This window comes from Zingiber officinale, chromosome 8B (genome assembly GCF_018446385.1).
Source record: "Zingiber officinale cultivar Zhangliang chromosome 8B, Zo_v1.1, whole genome shotgun sequence".
NCBI classification, from domain to species: Eukaryota; Viridiplantae; Streptophyta; class Magnoliopsida; order Zingiberales; family Zingiberaceae; genus Zingiber; species Zingiber officinale.
This window is the reverse complement of record NC_056001.1, coordinates 7471250-7492695: the sequence shown is the minus strand read 5'-3', so window position 1 is coordinate 7492695 and position 21446 is coordinate 7471250. Positions and strand designations below refer to the sequence as shown.

At 37.6% G+C, this 21446-nt stretch overlaps 3 protein-coding genes across 3 annotated transcripts; 1 reads left to right on the top strand and 2 right to left on the bottom strand.

The window, feature by feature from the left end:
- Positions 1-1985: 1985 nt before the first annotated feature.
- Positions 1986-4377, bottom strand: LOC122015418 (60S ribosomal protein L19-3-like). Its single transcript, XM_042572290.1, has 5 exons — positions 4198-4377; positions 3036-3158; positions 2655-2968; positions 2368-2408; positions 1986-2288 (listed from the first exon to the last, which is right to left on the bottom strand). The coding sequence occupies exons 1-5, from the start codon at positions 4307-4309 to the stop codon at positions 2264-2266; spliced, it is 615 nt and encodes a 204-aa protein (XP_042428224.1). The 5' UTR covers positions 4310-4377; the 3' UTR covers positions 1986-2263.
- A 236-nt stretch (positions 4378-4613) lies between these two features.
- On the top strand, positions 4614-6900 carry LOC122017696 (40S ribosomal protein S10-1-like). The gene is made up of 5 exons (XM_042575367.1): positions 4614-4692; positions 4783-4831; positions 4954-5236; positions 5328-5466; positions 6644-6900. Exons 1-5 carry the CDS (start codon positions 4690-4692, stop codon positions 6722-6724), a joined length of 555 nt encoding a protein of 184 aa, XP_042431301.1. The 5' UTR covers positions 4614-4689; the 3' UTR covers positions 6725-6900.
- A 1539-nt stretch (positions 6901-8439) lies between these two features.
- Positions 8440-9743, bottom strand: LOC122015934 (acid phosphatase 1-like). The gene is made up of 4 exons (XM_042573042.1): positions 9726-9743; positions 9162-9610; positions 8846-9058; positions 8440-8744 (listed from the first exon to the last, which is right to left on the bottom strand). Exons 1-4 carry the CDS (start codon positions 9726-9728, stop codon positions 8567-8569), a joined length of 843 nt encoding a protein of 280 aa, XP_042428976.1. The 5' UTR covers positions 9729-9743; the 3' UTR covers positions 8440-8566.
- Between the last annotated feature and the right edge of the window lie 11703 nt (positions 9744-21446).

Here is a 21446-nt window from a genome sequence, read left to right as displayed (position 1 = left end):
TATATTGATTTTGCCATGTCGTGCGATGGAAACGCCGTCGACGGACAAATGAGGTGATGCTTGAGTGTCGGCAATGGCGTCAAGAGGTGCAATAGATAAATCTGGAGCTCCACTGAATAATAATTTAACAAAAAATAAGAATAATAGATTTATTAATTTTGGAACAAAAATCTAACAAATTTATTAGAATATATAAAATTTGTAATATATATTATTCTTCCATTTTAAAATCTGATTAGGAAAATAACATTAGAAATAACTCGACAAAATTTACGTATGGAATGGTTTTATAGATAATTTTCTCATTTCTTTTCAACTTGGATCAAACTAGTCCAATCCGGTGAAAATTGAACAGTGTGTAAACTCTTTCAATTTACGATCAACTGTCTCATTACAGGGTTGTACTTATGTTCGACGAGACCTAAAAGCGCATATTAAAAAATGACTTTTTTATTACGATAACTAATAATAAAGTTTAATTTATCAATAACATATATACTAAATATATAAATAAACAAAAAATAAATATATTACATCAATAAAAAGTTAATAAATATTTAAAATAATTGTATAAACACTACTCGTCTAGATGCTTTAACGATAAAAATATTTATTAAATCTGTATAATTCAATTGTCGGACTCTTTCTTTCTCAATCGATAATATTGATAGCCCATTTAGTGTATCCTGTAATACTGAGACCAATGCAGTGACCGCAAGAAGTAGCAAGACGACAAGTAGTGACCACCATGCAATTAGGTTGCAATTGCCACAAGCGACTGGGGTAGCGTGCGACAGCCCCGTGCTACGCAATTAGGTCACGCGAGCAAAGGCCAACCGCCAACCCGCGTCGAGTGAGATAACCACTGCGAGAATCGATGCGATTAGGTCGCACAAATGATCCTTGCTGCACAATTAGATTACAATTAGTGTCAAGTGTTGCAAGACGAAGAAGATGGTCGAAGAAGAAGATTATGATTACCTCTTATTTCGTAAATTCGTGCCTTGGTAGAAAGAACGTTGTAGAAAAAATCACGTGCAAAGAAGAGCAACACCGGAGAAGAAATTGCATGCAAAGAAGAGTCATGCGTCGGTGTATGCCTCGGAGCCATGAGAATAGATTTAACGGCCATTTAAGATCCATGACTCTCATTTTTTTTAGTATAATTAAAAAAAATGGACCCTTCATTGAGCTGGGCCCTGAGGCGGTTACCTCTCTGCCCTTATGGAAGTTACGACTTTGTGCCTCAATTGAATCCATCCCAGATCCCTCGATCCAACTCAGGCAGTAGCGGACGCATTGAGCCAGTACGGTGCTCCACGCGGACATTGCTGGCCTCCACCAGTAGCTCAGGTCTCATGGCGGAGCTCAGACACGGCCTTGCTCCAGCGGCGGTGGCTCTCAAGAGGTGGTTGGGCAACACCAGCAGTAGTAAGTCCTAAATAAGTGGTGAAAGATGATTCAGTTGTCCAACACTCCTATTAATCCATTTTAAGATTAACATGAAGAAGATAAATCATTCAAAACTTATACGAGATTGTAAGGAAGTAGTTGAAGCACTGAGTTATACGAGATGATAAAAAATTCCATTCTACCAATCCCACAGTTCAACCACTCGACCTCAAGTAATAAACCATCATCCAACTACCAACTCAGCTAAGTGCTAACTCTTAAATATTGGACAGAGGAGGCTTGCACCACAGAATTCTTCTTGACACAATTGCGACAGCTTAGAATTCTCTTTCTTTAATTAAATATTATTAAGGTGAAGATGGATTGGAGGCTGTGATGGTTTTGTTTGAATTTATTTGTCTATGCATGGGTAAAAAAGTTAAGTTTATTTCGTATGTTATTAATTTAAGATACGGATCTACTTTGTTTATAATTTGACATGAAAAGTCACATTATACTTTCAACCTGTAATTGGACATCTGTGGTGCCACAGGTATGAAGAACCGATCAAACATTTGCACTAAGAAAAAAGATTAGTTAACCATAGCCCAAAAAACTAGAGCAGTTAATAACATACGTAGTGAGACAATAATTCCGTTCCAATCAATAAGCGGGATTCTAAAACCTCATTATCAAAACAAAAATTAAAAAATAGTGCAGCGCACGAGCATTACAGCACTTTCTGATAAAACAACACCGCTGAAAGGACACATACACGACCAAATCAAAAATGTACAAAGACGGATTATGTGAGTAAAGCTTGGAGCTAATTGGGATCTTTAGATTTAGAAGCAGATAAATTTAGTTGCCTTCACTTCTTTGCTTTTTTGGAAGACCTGCACGATCAGAGTACCAGTATAAGTTTAAACATTGTGCTGGAAAGATATTGCAGAAAGGGGTGTAAAAGAGTTCTACTCCGTTTGGGCAGCAGGAGCGGGTACTCGGTCTCCAGGCCCCTGCTAGGGAACAAAAACAAGTAATAGTGAGCACAAATTAACATTTCGCAATTATTAAAAAAACAAATTATGAGATTTGCCAATTGATTCAAAGATTAATAATAAATAAAGCATAGAAGAAGAAACAATATTGCCAAACTTCATCTAAAAAGACTGACATGGACAATCAAACAGTGAAGAACAAACTTTGAGAATTACACACCACATTCTATAAAAGAAAACGAAGGAAAAGAGGAAAAAAATGACCTGAGCCAGCCGTTCCTCTCGCCTAGCAATTTTTCTTTCTCTGCTAGCCTTGCTCTTGGCTCTTTTGGCTTCAAACTGGTCAGATAAGGTCTTCTCTCTGGCCTTTTCAGCTTTGGACTTGTGGATAGTCTCCATCAGGACTCTCTTGTTCTTGAAGACGTTACCTTTCACTTTCATGTACATGTCATGGTACATGTGCTTGTCGATCTTCTTTGACTCGCGGTATTTCCGCAGCAACCGCCGAAGAACTCTCATCCTGCGCATCCAAAGCACTTTTGTTGGAAGCCTAGCTTCCCTTGTACCCCTGCGTTTCCCTGTTAAAAAAGAAAAACAGGTCAAAAACAAAGGAAATGTTACATACAAGAAGATAGTAGCTATTACCATATCCAGAATGGCGCCCCTTTCTCTTTGCCTCCAGTGCCCTCCTTGCTCGTGAACGTGAATGAATCTTGGTTGGCTTCCGGATGATAAAACCATCCTTGACCAGCTTTCTAATATTTTGGCCTGATCAAGAAACAAAATAGTCTACTATAAATTTCAAGATCAATAGATTTCATCGATAAGAAATAATACAAAATTATATCTTATGATGAATCATAACAAATTCTAACTGATCACTTACCTTTGCCGAAATCAATGACTTGTAAATCAAAAATGAATAAAAGGAACTACTATCTTGCAAGAATTACTTGAGTTCTAGCAGCTAATTCAAACAATTCAATACAATAACAAATGCAAATGCATACCGAATGAATAAGGGGCTGTTAAAACCCATAAAAAGGATAAAAAAAATTATGGTAACATTTTCGTGTCCCAATTCCAATCCCATTAGAAGGAAACACAGATTATAACCCAAAAGGCATTACGTAGTTAGAAATAGTAAGATGCTGCAAAATAATAAAAATAAAAATAAAAATAAAAAACAAATCAACAATTCAAAATTCCACAAGTACACTACTTGCATAAACAAAGTAACATTTTTTTTTTCAAAAGCAGAAAGCTTTATGAATGAACCACATAAACATAAGCTTTCATGGCCAAAATGAAACATCATTGTTGTGTATACTTGGATAAAGTAGGAGTATAAAGAAAAAATCAATTAATTTTGTTTGTTTGAAAGATAGATAGGATGAAAGAATTGGATTCCATCCATTTTTTTTATTTGTTTCCACCCAAATCGAGCAGAAACGGAAAATTTTAAAATTTAAGTATCGTATAAATACAATGAGATAATATCTATGTTCATCAATTCTCATCCAAGTGAATGGAATTGGAACAGAAAAAAGATAATATGTCCTTCTAGGTTGTTTCTGTCTATTTTAAAATACTTCCTTTTACCCTTCAACTTTCTCCCGTCCAATCCAAGTAAACATAGGGCTAATGGCATGGACGGCAAAATACTTCCGTTTTCTATCTATTTCAACGAAAACAAGTACTGCTGCTTGCTGATCGAAAGAACTGCGAGATAAGAATCCTGAACCATTTCACGGATGCAGGGCACCAGTTCTATCCAGCGCTCAAGGAGAAGACGGCGAAGGCTTACGTGAGTTGGCCATGGAGAGTTCGTTGACCTCATTTGGATCGAGCCACACCTTGCCGCGACCGCAGTTGAGGATGCTCGCGGCAAGCCGCTTCTGGAGCTTGAGCGATCCCATTCCCTTTGCTTTTAGGCAGTCGTCCGGGAAGAAATGAATCAAAGGGAAGTAAGTAGCGGAAGAACATATATATGTATATGGGTCACCCTAGGGTTTCGTTATGGGTTATTTGATACTTCACATCGCCAGCCCAATGGGCCGACAGTCAAAGTACCCAACGTCATCATTTTGTTTTTTTTTAAATACTAAAACAAAACAAAAATATGAAATAAAATGAAATTATCCTTTACAAAATAAGATGGGCCTGTATTAGCCCAGGCCCATTGGCCTAACATCAATATTTAAGTCAGTTAAGATTGGTCGAATTAGGGTTTTGCTTCGCTCACTCGGTCTCATCTTGTAGTTTCACCTTCGGAAGCCGCGCTCAATCGTGAGCAACCATGGTGAGAGACAAAAGAAAGGAGGAAAAAAAAAACTTCTACTTCTTTTATTCTTCGTTGATTGATCTCACCGTGTTGTTTTTTCGCTATCAGATCATTCCCAAGAAGAACCGTCATGAGATCTGCAAGTACCTCTTCCAGGGTATATCTCCTTCTAATTACGATTGTTAATGCATAAAGTTTGCTCCTTTATTAATTTTTTTGGTCGAAGATCCAATTTTTATCACATTGGATGCGGTTTGATGCATCTCTCTGTGCTCGTAGAGGGGGTGCTTTACGCGAAGAAGGATTATAACCTCGCCAAGCACCCGGAGATCGACGTGCCGAACCTTCAGGTGATCAAACTGATGCAAAGCTTCAAGTCGAGAGAGTACGTGAGGGAGACCTTTGCGTGGCAGCACTACTATTGGTATCTCACCAATGATGGCATTGAGTTCCTAAGAACCTATCTTAATCTTCCCTCGGAAATTGTCCCTGCAACCTTGAAAAAATCTGCAAGACCGCCTGCACGTCCATTTGGATCTGGCCCTCCTGGTGACCGCCCAAGGTGGTGCAAATTGCTCCAAGCTTAAGTTCATTTTTTCTTCTTTCTTAATGAGTCTTGGTTATCATTTGATTTGGTATACCGTTCTCTCCAGAGGGCCACCACGGTTTGAGGGTGATAGACCAAGATTTGGAGATAGGGATGGATACCGTGGAGGACCTCGGCCTGGAGGCCCCCCAGGTGAAGCTGGTGACAAGGGCGGTGCGCCGCCTGAATTCCAACCTTCTTTCAGGGTATACTTTTCCACTCTGAATTGTTTGTGATTGCAATTTTGTTATTGGAGCCGAGTCACAACTTCTTATTATCATGGATAAATATACTGTTCATATGCTTCTAATGGTAATCTTTTAAGTAACGTAGTAAAAAATGTCATATCATACACACTAAATATCAATCATTTTCAAGAAGCATGTTAAGTTTGGCTCTTGTTGTGCTTAAGCTCACCTAAAAAATATCATGTTAAAGGTTGATTTTTCAAATGAACTCTTATTGAGCTCAATTTGATGGTGGAATCTAAATTATATAATTTAGCATATTATGGTCGCAAATAAACTCAAGGATTTCTTCACAAGTTGAATACATATGGTGGATTATTTGAGGTGTGAAATTTCCTTAGGCTTAGTTCACTTGATGGATAACTAGGAGGGTATAGGGGGGACATAGAAGGAAAGGAACAGAAATTTACATGTGGCCCATGATCCATGTGCAATTTTAAGACTATAACCTTATTCCTCCTCCCTCCCCATCTTTCTACCTGAGGCTCAATAAAGCAATCCTTTATGCCGTGTTTCCTTGGGTGGAAACACAAGGAAATGTAATTAGAGAAAGAACTTCACGACCCTTCTCTGGTTTCCATGAAAACCAAGCCTTAAATCCACTTAATAAAATATTATTTTTTGCCGAATCAATTTAAAAAAAAACATTTTAGAGATTTATGTTTCCCTTTTTCCTTCTCTCCAAGAAGATGTGGAAAAACAAATGTCACGCTCCTAATTTCCTTCCCTCATATAGAACACAACACAATCTAGTGAAAAATTCCACTATCTCTGTCTTATAAAATTTCCAATCTCCTCTCTTTTTACCTATGTATTTCCCTTGTATCTTACACAGCCATGATGTTCAATAGTTGTATTCTTAGTATTCTTGCGATAGAGATTGACATATACTACCACAATTATTTACAAAAGCTTAAATAGAATCTCGTATATAAATTCTATAGAAACTATGTTCCTGCATTCCTATTTGTTTATGAGGCTATTTCATTGGGGAGACTGCAATCCGTAACGTATGGTAAAGTCTGAAATTCAAGAATGAGCTCAAAGATGTCAACTGCACCTTGTAAACTATTGTCAACATTTTGGTTTCTTTTGAATTTGATGTTATGACTACTGAAATTGTCAAATTATGCAGGGTGCAGGTGGTGGGCGGCCTGGATTTGGCCGCGGAGGTGGAGGATATGGAGGTGGTTCTGCGTCTGCTACATTCCAGTAGATTTAGCCAAAGTTACTCTGTGCGCACAAACACATCGAGCACTTAGTGATGCTTTTGCTTTGGTGATTATTGAGTTGATTGGTGTTTGTAGTATCTGCAGTTCAGATGCATGATACATTGGTAGTTGACACTTGCCCTTGATTAGAAGTTGCAATTTTCAGTTGAATTTTTTTCTATATTGACGTTTTCAGTTGCATCTTCTTTGATCGTGTGATGGTTAACATATTTTGATTGTTCTTGCGTTCCCAAACAGACTTGTGCAGGGGTAAGAATTTTGATTCAAAGTTTTCAATTTGAATCACAATTCAGTTACTCGTGCAATAAAAGCCTTATTAACTGAAAAAGATAATTGCACTTTTATTTTAGAATAATATGATCGATGGAGCACTATGATGAGAAAATGTCTTCTTAGGAAGATAGATGATACGTTTATGCAAAGAACTAATAAAACATATATAAGTTAGGCATGTCTAATAGAACTTCTAATGGACAACGAGGTGAATGTTTTAATCCAAAGATTCCCATGGATAACATTGGCACCATTAGCAAGATATATTCTTTAGCTAGATTTCTTAATATGCATATGACTTTTGCTTCTTAGAGCAAGAATTGATTCCTTTGGTAGACAAAGAGTAGAAACCCTAAAAGTTTCACGAATAATCTCTTTCCTAAGTCAATGCTCCTCAACTTGTGCTACGTTTCTTTAAACCTATAATGGGGAATCAATAGCTAATTCTTTTAAGTTTCAATTGTCCCTCCGTTCTTTTTCACCATCATCCACCTTATGAAATGGTTTTCCTAATGCTTAAATAGTTTTAAGTGTTTTTTATAATTAGTATTTTTTCGAACTTATTAATTTTGAATGATCAATCTGATTTTATAGAAATTTTACACTAACCATCTAAGTAAATCGAGATTTCTCGCTCATAAAAACTATCCACGGTTAGCATTCTTAGACCCATAGTTGATATTCAACCTTAAATCTTTTAATTATTCATTAGAGGACCTAATGAAGTGTTTAACTTCATTAATGGATGTGGTATAGCATGATAAAAAATATTCGATCAAATTGTGAAGGAAAATAATCCAAATAGATAAATAACTTTTTTTTTAAAAGCTAAGATAAATAGGATAAAGCTTATATGAATGCCTTCTCACACCTAAATATTTAACGAAGGCAATTATTATGTATTGACACATGTAAGACTAATTTAAAATAGTTTTATTTCATATATGAAACTTTAGCTTCTATTATAATTAAACTCTCATACATATCTATTAGGTTAATATAGCACCTTAATCAAAATCTAACACCTAATATATGGCTTACTATAGTTAAACTATAAACTTACCTACAATATCAATATACAACAACCAAACCATACTCATCTACTACACTATTATACAATAAAGTAAGAGGAATTTTTCTCCCCACGGATGTGGTGTAATGACAAATCCTATGTGGAATGAATATAGAATTATTCTCCATTAAGCAACAAAATGAATTCTCTTGCTAGTGCCAAAAATGACGTTGAACAAAATAAACTGCTCTGAGTTAAGTGGAAGTCTGTTTCTCAAGTTTCTACGGTCGAATATGATCGGAAAATCATAAAGTTTATCCTTTTAAAGTCGGTTGCAGCTTAAACTCTTCGTCCAGTTCAATAAGCTGTTCAGTTTCTCAAATTTCATAATTTAAAACTACATAAGATTTACACTTGAGAACTTCGTTGGTACATATTATTTCTATCGACCAAGCAAAAGTCAGAAATCAAGAACAACTTCCCTTTTGTTGTTGTTGTTGTTGTTATTGTTTTTCCATGTAAAGGAGCTAAGAATTGTTGTTCATGGAACAAAGTACATGGGATTCGGGATTTTAAAAATGCGATCGCCGGCGCAATCGCCCAGGAGGTCGCTCCACTGGTCGCCGACGTTGCCTCGAATCCTAAATCCTTCAGCCACCAACTGCTTCCTCCTCTCAGATTTGAAGGCTGTTGCTCCTGCCCCTCTAAACTCTGCGCTTCTGCACACATCTCACAATTAATTCATTATTATTATTATTATTACTATTTCTTCTCGGAAGGGGAATCCAAATTTCAATCGTATTGAAACTCTTATCGTCACCTCATGATCAACCTCTCGTACCCCGTGAAGCCCTGCGCATGAAGATTCTGTGTCGTGGACGAGCAGAACACCTCTTCATCTCTTCCGGTGATCAGGAACACCTTGAAACCTCTCTCTATTAGCTTCCTGTACAGATGAAGCACCGCGAGAATGGCGGGCGAGGTCCCCCTCAGAGCCCAACTCTTGAATGCCATCCGATCAAATGGATCTCCGCTAACAGAATCGCGAATTGACAAAATTATGAATTTACTCTTCTCGATCGGGCAAGCATGCTTGATTTTAAAATATATGAATGGATTCGCGCTGCGCGCGTTACCCGAAATGCTTGTCCTTGTAGTAGAGAGTGTTGGACAGGCAAGTGTCGTCGACGTCGAGAATCCAAGCGTCCAAGCCGTCCGCGGCGGCCGTGATCCCGTTGAGGTAAGCCAAGATCTGGTCGACGACGGTGTCGAGGTCCCGGCAGTACTGACCGCCGACCATGTACTCCTCGATGTAGCGGACGCATTGAGCCGGGACGGTGCGCCACGCGCGGACATTGTTGGCCTCCACCGCCACTCTCCAGCTCAGGCAGTAGCTCGGGTCGAGGCCCATGGCTGACCTCAGGCACGGCCTCGCTCCAGCCTCGGATGCTCTCAAGAGGTGGTTGGCCAACACGAGAAGTAGCAACTCCCAAATAGCCACCATGGACAGAGGAGGAAGAAGACAGAGCACTCGCACCAAATGCGGCCAATACTTCTTGACTTTGGCGAGAAGATTGGAATTATACTATTTAAAATATAGAAATGAAAAAACATAAAATAAACAAAGATGCCGATGTATTTGGCTTTGGTGTTGCCCCTTTGTCGCTTTGTGAGATCGGATAGAGTTGCAAAAGATTTACCATTGTCAATTTAACTTGAGTTCTAAACAATATGGCCGGAGTAGTCAACGATCACATGGAAATGCCAGCCGGATTGACTTAGCTTCCAATTCCACGCTGTTGCAGAAACATAACTTGTGTTCTTGACAGAGTACCTGAAGAGAAAATCTAATCACCTTTTGCATCACAGAGGGGTTTCATGAAGGTCAGAAAAGGTAGGTTGCTATCTGGAAATCATGCAGAGTACAGAAAAAAAGAAGCTTGCTGAATTATCAAGAAAAAAAAATAGCTTTCTTTTAGAGTTTTAAGGTGATGGTTTGGGGTACCTTCTTCTCCTTGTGACACTGAAAGTATTGGTTTGGTCAAGAGACTTGTCAAAATTTTGTACTGTTGGATTTGAATATGGTTTTTATACTTCGACGCTGACTAGTGAATCTTCCTAGGGGTTGTGTTCACTATAATATTGAAGACAAACTGAACTTCTATTGGAAAAGTAAACCGAATGATGAAAGAAAGTAGTATTTAGATTGTTTTCCTTATTGATCATTTGCTGTTGCAATTGTAGTTATCCTGCTACATCATCATCAACATCATCATGATTATTGAAAGAAACAGATTGGAACGATTGGTATACACCTCAGAAGATTTGGATAGGGTTTATGCTTGAGGTCACCTAGCTAGGTTAGGTTGGGTTCAGCAGGGGTAGCTTTGAATAGGATCCGATTCAATCTGACCAAACTCTGACACTGTACATTAAGATGATGGAAATCCTTGTTGGGTTGCACTGAAGTAAGGGATATCATTTTTTTGCTAGATCATGGAATATGACAGCCAAACCAAGGCATGCATGTTTCAAAAAGAAGACGTGCATCTTTGAGGCTCATTTGAAAGTATCGTGACTAATTTAGGATTTGGAAAACTTTGGCAATTCTAGATTACTTTTGTGTTGTATCCTTGAAGAATTCCCTTTTTTTTTTTTAATGGGGATTGTGATTTACAGCTCTGTTTTTGCTGCCTCTGTCTATAGATTAGTTGTGAGGAGTCCTTTTTTTGGCAACTGGCTGTCCATCCTTTCAATCAACATGTCTTTAACCTATTCATTCTATGGCTGAACCACTTGCTAAATTGTCCTTCAGGCCTGCCATTTTTCCCAACTTAGTCTCTCTTGATGTCTATGACTTTTACCTCTAGAATCCTTGTCATCTTCGTTTCAATCTTTGCTACCTTCAGTCCTTCACCATCGCCACACTTCTCTTTTCTCACTTTCTTCTTTGCCACCTTTGAGCCCTCGTTTAAAGTCATCTTGCCGCCATTAATAAATCCTTGGTATTCATCACCTTTATTTTATTTTAGAATAACGATTTAAAATCATCCATTAAAGAACTTGTTTTGTGGAGAAAAGTAAAAAAAAATAATAATAATGTTTTGATAAATTGTAAAATTTTAAGGTTTTTTTTAAAGGAATTATGAAATTTATGGTGAGGATGTTAATGAAGCTGGAGCTCCAAAAGCGCGGCCACGGGCCAAACTCTGTTATAATATCCAGCCCAAAGGAGGAAAAGAACTCACAAGGAGAAAGATGTATGATTAGTTTTGGGAACGACTGAAAATTGGATGTAAAAAGGATTTAATACAATTTAATGCTTTAGCTTTATATTTCAATTTTTTTTTGTATAAGTATCGTCAAATAGTAAGAGATGTTTCAGCCTAAAAGTCTTCTTTTTTTTTTTAATCGAAATATTTTACACATTAAGAGCTCTCACTCTTATATCAGCAACGTGAATTTTTTTAATAGTTTTTCATGATTTAATACTCGAGGTACCAAGATCTCTAAAGAATTTGAGAGGCCCCCGGGTTTAACTGAGTTGTCACCGCATGGGAGAATTATCAAATGATATGGATTGATAATTGCTGATAAATTCAAAGAAATACTTTTTCATATGATGATTTGTAGGATTGTAAACAAGCCGAGCCGAGCCGAGCCGAGCCGAGTCGAGTCGAGTCGAGCCGAGTTGAGTTTTGTGGTGTTCAAGTTTATTTGATAAGGTAACCAAGCTGAGCCGAACCGAGTTTAAAATGAACAAGTTTTTGAAATGAGTGTTCAAACTTGGCTTGATTTATTTTTTATGAGCTTGAGCTTGTTTGAAGCTTGGCTCATTTAGATGTTATCAAGCTCTCAATTCAAGCTTGGTCTGAGCTTGGTTCGAGCTTGGTTTGAGCTTAGTTCGTTTAGATATTATTAAGCTCTCAATTCAAGCTTGTTTGATTGTTTGAAACTTTTAATTGTTTGATTAATTAGTGAGCTTGATAATTTAAATTTATTTATTTTATTATTTATTTAGCATATTAAAAAGATTTTTATTAATGAATATGGTTCGTGAACATTGTTCACGAATATTGTTCACGAACATTAACGAGCTGAACACATATGCGTTCAAGCTTATTTGTTTAGCTTAACGAACTGTTCAAGCTTATTTATTTAGTTTAACGAACTGTTCAAGCTTGTTTATTTAATTAACCATATGTATATTGAACGAACATAAGCAAACTCTTATCAAGCTGAACACCAAGCTTATTCACGAACGTTTAGTTCATTTATAGCCCTAATGATTTGTTCAATTTTCTAATTTATTTATTTTTTTAAATAAATGTGAAATCGATTGTGTGAAATGCTTGGATGAATGTATGATCTTTGACAAATTTGCCAGAAAAAGTTTGTATGATTTTATTGAGCTCATTTCTCTTGGTCCATGAATGATGGATCAGGGGCCTCCTCGGATGGGTCTAGTGGCTAGCGCATAAGGTGTTGCCATAATGATGTCTGGGGTTCGAATCTCGGCAAAGCCAAGGTAAATACCTCCCTATGTGCTAGTCACTATTCCAAAGGCTAGTAGCCGCCCGTGATTTACCTCCTTCGTGTTGGCCTTAGGACGAGTTGGCGGGAGCGCTGGGGGCGAGCGTATTCACCTTTTGCTACAATGAATGATGGATCAGGGAATAGACTATTTATAATTATATCGAATCATGGTCACAATTTGATCGTAATTGATTATCATCCTTTTCTAGATTTACTGTCCCTCCATATTATAGTTTGGATCAGGACGGATGACCGGAGGCCACCCCTGTTTGGCGTCAAGCTGTCTAGTCACTTGTCCATTGTCAGTGGCCTTCGGTCATCCGTCCGATCCAAATTATAACTTAAAGAATCTAGGAAGAGATCGTAATTAATTATAATCGGATTGTGACTATAATATAATCATAATTATAAATAATCTATCCCTGATGTATCCTTGATTTTATTTAGCTATTTCTAGTGGAGTCAGAGTTAAGTGGCATATAAGCAACGTATTTGTGCTCGATGCTTTTGATTAAATCTTATTGCTTCTGGTCGATCAAATTTATCATAAGAATGCTTATTTTTGAAACTTGGGTTTATTCATTTGAAAGCTCACCAAAAAGTTGAAAGAACTTTTACATCGTAAGTCGCACAAATTCTAGGAACTGAAAAAAACCTCAAAATAGGAAATACAACATATGTGTATGATTTTACTTTAATGAACGCATGATATAGTAAAGTAAAAGTATAAACTAAAAGTGATAAGGAATTTGATTGTAGAGTTATCGTCCTTATCTTGCCGTATCGTCTTAGAATCCAATGATCTTGTAGAAAAAAGAAAAAGAAAAAGAAAAAGAAACGGAAGCAATAAGAAAAACCTTTCAAGGGAATTAGGTTGATAACATCATGTAACTTTCGTCAATGGGAAACAAAGGTTATGTCAAAATGCCTAACTCCTTGGGGACCTTTCCCTTATATCGACACTCCAATCTATTATCAACCCTATGATAACTGATCGAGTTAAAGAGTTCTATACTTTAAACTCACATAAATAACTCGAAACCCAATAATATCAAATTAGATCACTTAAATATTTCATATTCGTATTCACAACTTATAATTAAGTCCACCAAAAGGAATAATAATATCAAATAATTTTCCACTTGAGCTACATGTGAGTTGTATATAAAATACAATTATAACTTTAGTTGATATCAAGTTTTGTGTATAAAATATCTCAATAAATAATTTGGTTCATTAACTTCATTAGTATAGGACTAAAGAGATCATACCTACTATATATGCATGTAACAAATCCTAACAATAATCACAATACCAATGTCATTAATGACATAGATCAAGATGTGGATGTATAGAGTAGAAATTATATGAAATATGATTAGTACATGTAAATTTTCAATAGGTCTTGAAGTGACCCAAAAGGGTCTAATCATATTTGCTAAAACTTTATACTAAACCATGTACTAGCAAATCATGATCCAAGATTTATGATTCCAAGTGAATCTATATCATATTTATAAACACTAAATGTTAAATAATAATAGTAAATCATGATACTTTATTTCAGAGTGTCAAATAAATAAACAAAATTCTCATTAATATTTTGAACTTTAAGTACATATAATAATTAAAATAAAGTGTTTATCTTTATTAACAAAAATATAGAGCAATAAAGAAAATACATATTCTCACTAGATAAATTCTTCTTCCATAAGAATAACTTTCATATCTACAATATATGCATGAAACATCTTAAGTATCAAGCCTTGGTAAGGGGATCTGTCAACATGGAATCTGTACTGATGCGCTCTATCATGACCTGACGACTCTAAACTCTTTGTTTAATAGTCAGAAATTTGATGTTGATATTCTTGGACTTTGATGAACTATGGTTTTTCTTGGCATAGAGTTTCGTGGCTTTATTATCATAGTTGATCCATAATGATCTATTAATTCCATTAATGATCTTTAGCGATGTGATGAAGTTCTGCCGTCTTTATTATCAGAGTTGATCCATAATGGTCTATCAATACCATTAATGATCTTTAGTGATGTGATGAAGTTTTGTCACCAAATGTCATGATTGTATGCTTCATAGCATGCTATCAACTCTGTCTCTAGAGTGGAAGTGACTACTAGCGTTTGCTTGATGCTCTTCCGAGATATCGATCCTCCAATGAGCATGAAAATGTAGACTGAAGTGGACCTCCTATTATCTAAGCATCCGGAAAAATCAAAGTCCAAATATCCAATCACGTCCAAGAAATCTAATCTTCGATATGTAAGCATATGCCCTTTAGTTTTCTACAAATACCACACCACCAATATAAGAAAAAAAAAGCTAAAAGATAACACTTTTTATGTATTATTTATATATGTGGCTAAAAAAGTATTGTTAAAAGCACTGTTGTTAAAAATTCGTTCAAAGACAATGTTTAAAACACATTGTTTTTTTTTGCAAAGATAAAGCTTTGCAACGCTTAAAAATCATTGTCATTTTTTATAAATTTCTATCTACAAAACCGTTGTCTATTATATTTACACCATGAATTGCTTAACTAAACTCTTATAAATAATACTAATTAGAATATCATAAAAGTATAACTGATCAATTTTCTTACTATTGAACAAAAAATGTGTCATACAATTCAAATAAAAATATGTAGATATAATTCATAAACTTTGGATTCATATTAAGTCTATATAAAAGTAAAAACCCTATGTACTAGACATGCATATTAGTTTCAATATACCTTGCTTCTTGGATTGAATATTTCTGGTAATATTGCATCTTCTCGAAAATATATGAGTATCTTTCTTGGTAAAACAGAAAACTCACTTTCAGTTTCTTTCCACATTCATCTGTGAGAAAGAAAAGTATTACATTATAATTAAGATAAAGCAGCTCACATAATCAATATATTAAATTATTATATTATAATTTAAATGAACAACTTTATAGTTGCACAAGTGATAGTAATCTTTCAGTGGAGGTGTTATGACTTATTTAATTGGAACAAAACTGTGGGTGCAATCGACCTAGGTTTGATAGGATACGATCATGATTTTGATGTGTGTATCAAAAAATTTAAGTTAGACTTTCATACTATTTTGATATGTGTTTGAGTCATGCAGGACTTGATAAAATACATGAGCAAAGTCTCATCCTATAACTTGGGTCCTTGAGATTGGTGAAGGATGGTGCATCCGAGAGACTACCGGACGAGGAGCAAAGGAGTGGGCCGAGGGAAATGGACTTTAAGGTAACGCGAAGGAAGGCATGGAGAGGAGCCACGAGCTCAAGTGCATATGAGGGACGAAGGCCGAGGAAGAGGCTTCAAGGGTGACTTCGGAGAGGATGAGTGTGAGTGAATATAAGAGATCAGTCGACTAATACCGAGGTCAGTCGACTAGTCCAAATTCTGAGCACAGAATGATTCTATGCCCAATGGTTGTGAAGATCAGTCGATTGGTAGTGACACCAGTTGATTGGTAGAAAGCTATTGGTAGAATCTCGAATTTTTTGGAGTATCGTTGGCTATGTCCAACAGCTACACTAGTCGACTGATGCAGGAAATGAGTTGTTTTGTGATCAAATCTTTTCACTATATTTAAATGAGATTTGAGAGATGAAGGAGGTTGTTGATCTTTGTTGAAAAACTCTTAAGTCATCTCTTAAGCTTCTAAGCCTTTCTCTTCCTCCTAAACCTAAGTTTCATCTTGTAAAAAGTAAGAGAGCTTTGTGAAAGGTTGTACTCCATCGAGAAGGAGTAAGTTTTAGACGGAGATTGCCAGGAACTAATCCACCGATAGATTGAGGGGTCGTCCACCTCAAGGACAAGCCGTGGAATAGTAGCAAACAATCTCTGAATCACATAAAAGGAAATGTATTAGAGTTTAATTGTTTTCATTCTTACTGCTTTTATTGTTTTAGTTTTATTTTGCTACGCAACTAATGATTTGTAGAAAAGAAAACAATTTGAGATAACAAGCTATTCAACCTCCCCTTCTAACCGACCATATAATTTTCAATAAGTGGTATCAGAGAGAGAACATCTTCAACGGACTAATTGTCAAGAAGAGCAATATCATTAATATAGTCGGTTCAAGCATCCATCCACCTAAATTCGAAGGAGACTTCTCCCATTTTGTCTTAATGGGAGTTGATGATTTAGCCTCCACTTCATCTGAAAATGAAAAAGGAGGAAGCTCAAGTGAAGAAGAAGGGAGCTCAAGTGAAGGAGGAGGTTAAACATCAGATTTGGACTTCTCAGTAAGTGAGGTATACAATCTACCCACTCAAACTTTAGCCAAGATTATTACAAGTACAAACAAGGATTTGTTTAAAGTAAAAAGAAAGAGTAAGTCTTTGAAAAAAAGATATTATTTGCTTAGAAGAAAAATTAGAATCCATGTAATCTAAGGTGAAAAATTCCTCTAGTATGCATGCTTCTTCTTCTAGCTTAAATGTATCATGTTTAGAAGAAGAAAATAAGGATTTAAGGGAAAAGGTAGAATACCTTACCAAAGCCCTTGAAAAATTTAAAATTGGCTCCAAGAGCCTAAACATGTGTTAGAGTGTATACTAAAAGTCTAGCTTTGTATAAATATTTATTTAGAAATAAAAGAATCACATTGATCAATATCTACATTTATTTGTTAAGTGTAGTTGTTCAATTAATTTATATTGTAGATAATATGGTGTGTGGTGTCACACACAGAAGATCGTGTTATCAGTTCTTTATAAATAAAAAACAGTTGCTCACGATTAAGATGGAAAGGAACAAACCGTTGGAATAGTCGTAGTGTAATTAGGTATTAGTTTATCTTGACTAATAAATTACACAAGTACACTTTAAGTGTATTGAGTAGGACCATTTAAGGTAAGTTCTTTTTATACTGACTTAATAAAAGAACTAGACCTTAGTTATTATGGAAGTGTGTGCTCTTAACCCTAATATAATAACAAGCACATATATTTAGTATTTATTTCTTTGACTTATCAAAGGGTGAGATTTAGCTCGATAAATCAAAAGGCCGGATAAGTTGGGAAATGATATTACTTATAGTGTGTGTTGTTGATTATAGAAGAAAACTATGTCATAATACTCTAGGTTGAGAATGTCCCCAAAAGGAGCTCATAAAATTATCATGTTAAACCCTCTAGGTGGACTTAGTCTGACATGATGATAAGATTGAGTGGTACTACTCTTGATCTAAGAAATTAATTAAAGTGAGTTGTCAGTAACTCATTTAATTAGTGGACATTCGACATCTTAAACACAGGGAGAATAACACACTCATAATAAGAAAGAGCCCAAAACGTAATTTGGGATTGGTGCGGTAGTTCAATAATAATTCTTTAGTAGTATGAATTATTATTGATGAAATTAAGTTGGGTGTTCGGGGCGAACACAAGAAGCTTAATTTCATCGGGAGACAAAAACCAATTCCTCATCTCGGTCTCTATCGTAGCCTCTTGTACAGAGAGAATTATACCCACCTATACCCATCTTCTTACCCACTCTTTAGTGGCCGGCCAAGCTAGCTTGGAGCCCAAGCTAGGGCCGGCCATGACCCAAAGATTGAGCCAAGTAAGGGGGCCGACCAATGCTTGGAGCCCAAGCATAAGTGGTCGGCCCTAATCAATTTAAAAGGATTTTAAATTTTAAAATTTTCTTATATGGGTTCCATGGTTTTAAAAGAGAGTTTAAAATTTAAATCTTTTCTTTTATAGCTTTCTACAAAAGATTAAGAAAAGATTTGATATCTTTCCTTATTTGTAGATTGGAAGGAAGATTTTAATTTTGAGAAAACTTTCCTTTTTGTAACCATGTTCATGATTTAAAAAGAGAGTTTTAAAATTAAATATTTTCTTTTATAAGTTTCTACAAAAGATTAAGAAAAGATTTGATATATTTCCTTATTTGTAGATTGAAAGGAGATTTTAATTTTAAAGATTGTTGGTGCAACCTTAGGTCAAGGTTGACCTGGTTGACCAGACTCGAGTTGACTTGACTCGAGTTGTGTTTTGATGTTTGACGAGTTATGTTTGACGATGTTTGACAAGAACAGAAAGACATGTAGACATGGACAATGCAGGTGCAGTTGTCCATGCGGAGAGATACTGATCAGGGTTTGATTAGGTTGGATGAAGAAGAGTCAAGTAGGTCAAGGTTGACCGGATACTTGACTGGTGAAAAGTCCTAACTGGGATGTTAGGCAGTCGGAGAAGTCCTGGTGAGTGAAGCCAGGTGAAAATCCTAGTGAGTGAAGCTAGGTGAAAGGAAAGTCCTGGTGAGTGAAGCCAGACAAGGGAAAGTCCTGGTGAGTGAAGCCAGGCAGTTGGAAAGTCCTGGTGAGTGAAGCCAGGCAAGGGAAATCCAGATAGGTCAAGGTTGACCAGACATCTGGTGAAAAGTCCAAGTATGGAGACTTGGCACGAGAAAAGTCCAAGTATGGAGACTTGGCACGGAAAAGTCCAAGTATGGAGACTTGGCACGGGAGAAGTCCAAGTTTGGAAGCTTGGCATGCGAAGTCGGAGAGGGCTCGGTAGCTCGTTCTCCGGACTAGGTCAGAGAGGGCTCGGTAGCTCGTTCTCTGGACCGGACGTGGAAGTCGGAGAGGGCTCGGCAGCTCGTTCTCCGGACTAGGTCAGAGAGGGCTCGGTAGCTCGTTCTCTGGACCAGACGTCGGAGAGGGCTCGGAAGCTCGTTCTCCGGACTAGGTCAGAGAGGGCTCGGGAGCTCATTCTCTAGACCGGATGAGAAGGTCGGAGAGGGCTTGGTAGCTCGTTCTCGAGGCTTTAGGGCTGATGGGAAGCTCTAAGTGGTCATCTGGATCGGTCTGGTGACCGATCCAGTGAGACCTGGGATTAGCTGATCGGTCACCGGACCGATCAGTAACGAAGCAGAAGGAAACGATCAAGGCAATCCGGGAGTTGGGGATCGGTCCACAGACCGATCAGGAAACGATCAGGAGGTCACTGATTGTAGCCTGATCGGCCCACAGACCGATCAGGAGGAAGCCTGATCGGTCCACAGACCGATCAGGAGGATCCCTGATCGGTCCACAAGACCGATCAGGAAACGATCAGTAGGCCACTGATCGTTGCCTGATCGGTCCACAGACCGATCAGGATCCTCCTGGACCGATCAGGATGGAGCCTGATCGGTCCAGCACTAGCCGTTGTGACACAACGGCTAGTCTCTGCTTCGTCTGTTGCTTCTGTTTCCTCTTCGCAGGGTGCAGGGAGATACCAGAGGATATAAGGGGAGTCTACAGTGATCGCAACAACAACTTCTTCCTTCTTCTTCTTCCTTGGATTGAAGCTTTTGCTTCTGTGCTCTGAGGTTCTGAGCTTTGTTGAGCTCGCTTCCGAAGCTTCGCGTGAGCTTCCAGTCATCAATCAGCTGCTGCGTTTGGGTTGTGAAGTTGCTGCTTCATCGCCTCCGATCGACAGAGAAGGCAAGCGAGTGTTGCATTCATATTGTTGTTTGTATTTGCTTCTTGCTTTCCTTGTACTCCTTTCTTGTTGTTACAAGTATTGTGGCGAGGTTTCTCCACCCACAAGGAACATTTATTAGCCGGTTCTCCGGGAACTCATCCACCGACGGATTGATAGACTTCGTCCACCTTACGGACACGCCGAGGAGTAGGAGTTTATCTCCGAACCTCGTTACATCGGTTTGTTTGAGGTTTGTCTTCTTTCCCTTTCGTTTCTGTGTTTATTTTCCGCTGCGCTAACACGTTTTGTAGAAACGCGACGATTTGGGGTCGGCTATTCACACCCCCCTCTCTAGCCTCCGTACGAAGGATCCTAACAAGTGGTATCAGAGCGAGGTTGCTCTTCATCGGATTAACATCCGGAGGAGCACAAGCTAGAGAATGGATCGACTCGGAGAAGACATCACGTTTCCACCATTCTACGAGTGCTGCGACTTCGCGTATTGGAAGGTAAGAATGAGGTATTTTCTTATGACTAATCTTGAAAATTGGAGTTGTGTTCAATTAGGCTTCAAGTCTCCGATGGACAAGAAAGGAGAAACCCTAGAGAAGAAGGAGTGGACCAAGGAGCAAATCCACCAATCAACCATCAATGATGAGGTAACGAAAATCATTGAATTTTCTTTACCTAATGATATATTGTGTAAGATAGGAGGATACAACAATGCCAAGGAGTTGTGGAACAACTTGGCAAAGTTCCATGAGGGAAACTCCACTTCAAGCCATGAAGAGGAGTCAAGTGAGCCAAGCAGCTCACATCATGGAGGAGAGGAATTAGAAGTTGAGGGTTACTCAACATCTAAGGAAGAAGAGGAGGAGAGTTCTTCTTCAAGAATGGAGCAAGAGGAAGAAGCTTCTACCTCCGGAAGGGATGAAGAAGAGAGCATTCATCCATCCTCAACCCTAGGTAACTCAAGCAATTTAAGTTCAAATAAATTGCATATAATGTGCTTTGAGTGTAGGGAATTTGGGCACTACAAGAGCAAATGTCCAAAGAGGATTAGAAAGACTCCACCGGCGCCAAAGGTCAAGGAAGCCGGAGTCCCGACACGCAAGGGCAAGGAACACGTGGTGTGCTTCCAATGCAAGCGAAGGGGACATTATCGGAGTCAATGTCCGAGGGGGAGGCAATCTCACAAGGACAAGAGACCGAGCACGTCGATAGGGGGAGCTAAGGCAAACCCTAAGGTAACATTTAAGGCACATTCTTGCAATAATAATAAGACTCATGCTAGTAGTTTTATTGCAATTGTCAAGAATGATAAGCATGATAATCTTAGGAATCGATATATGTGCTTAGGTGCCAAGCATGTTAGTCTAGGTAAGGACAATGCTAGAAATGATAACACTAGGATTAACTCATCTAAGGTTAAGGAGAA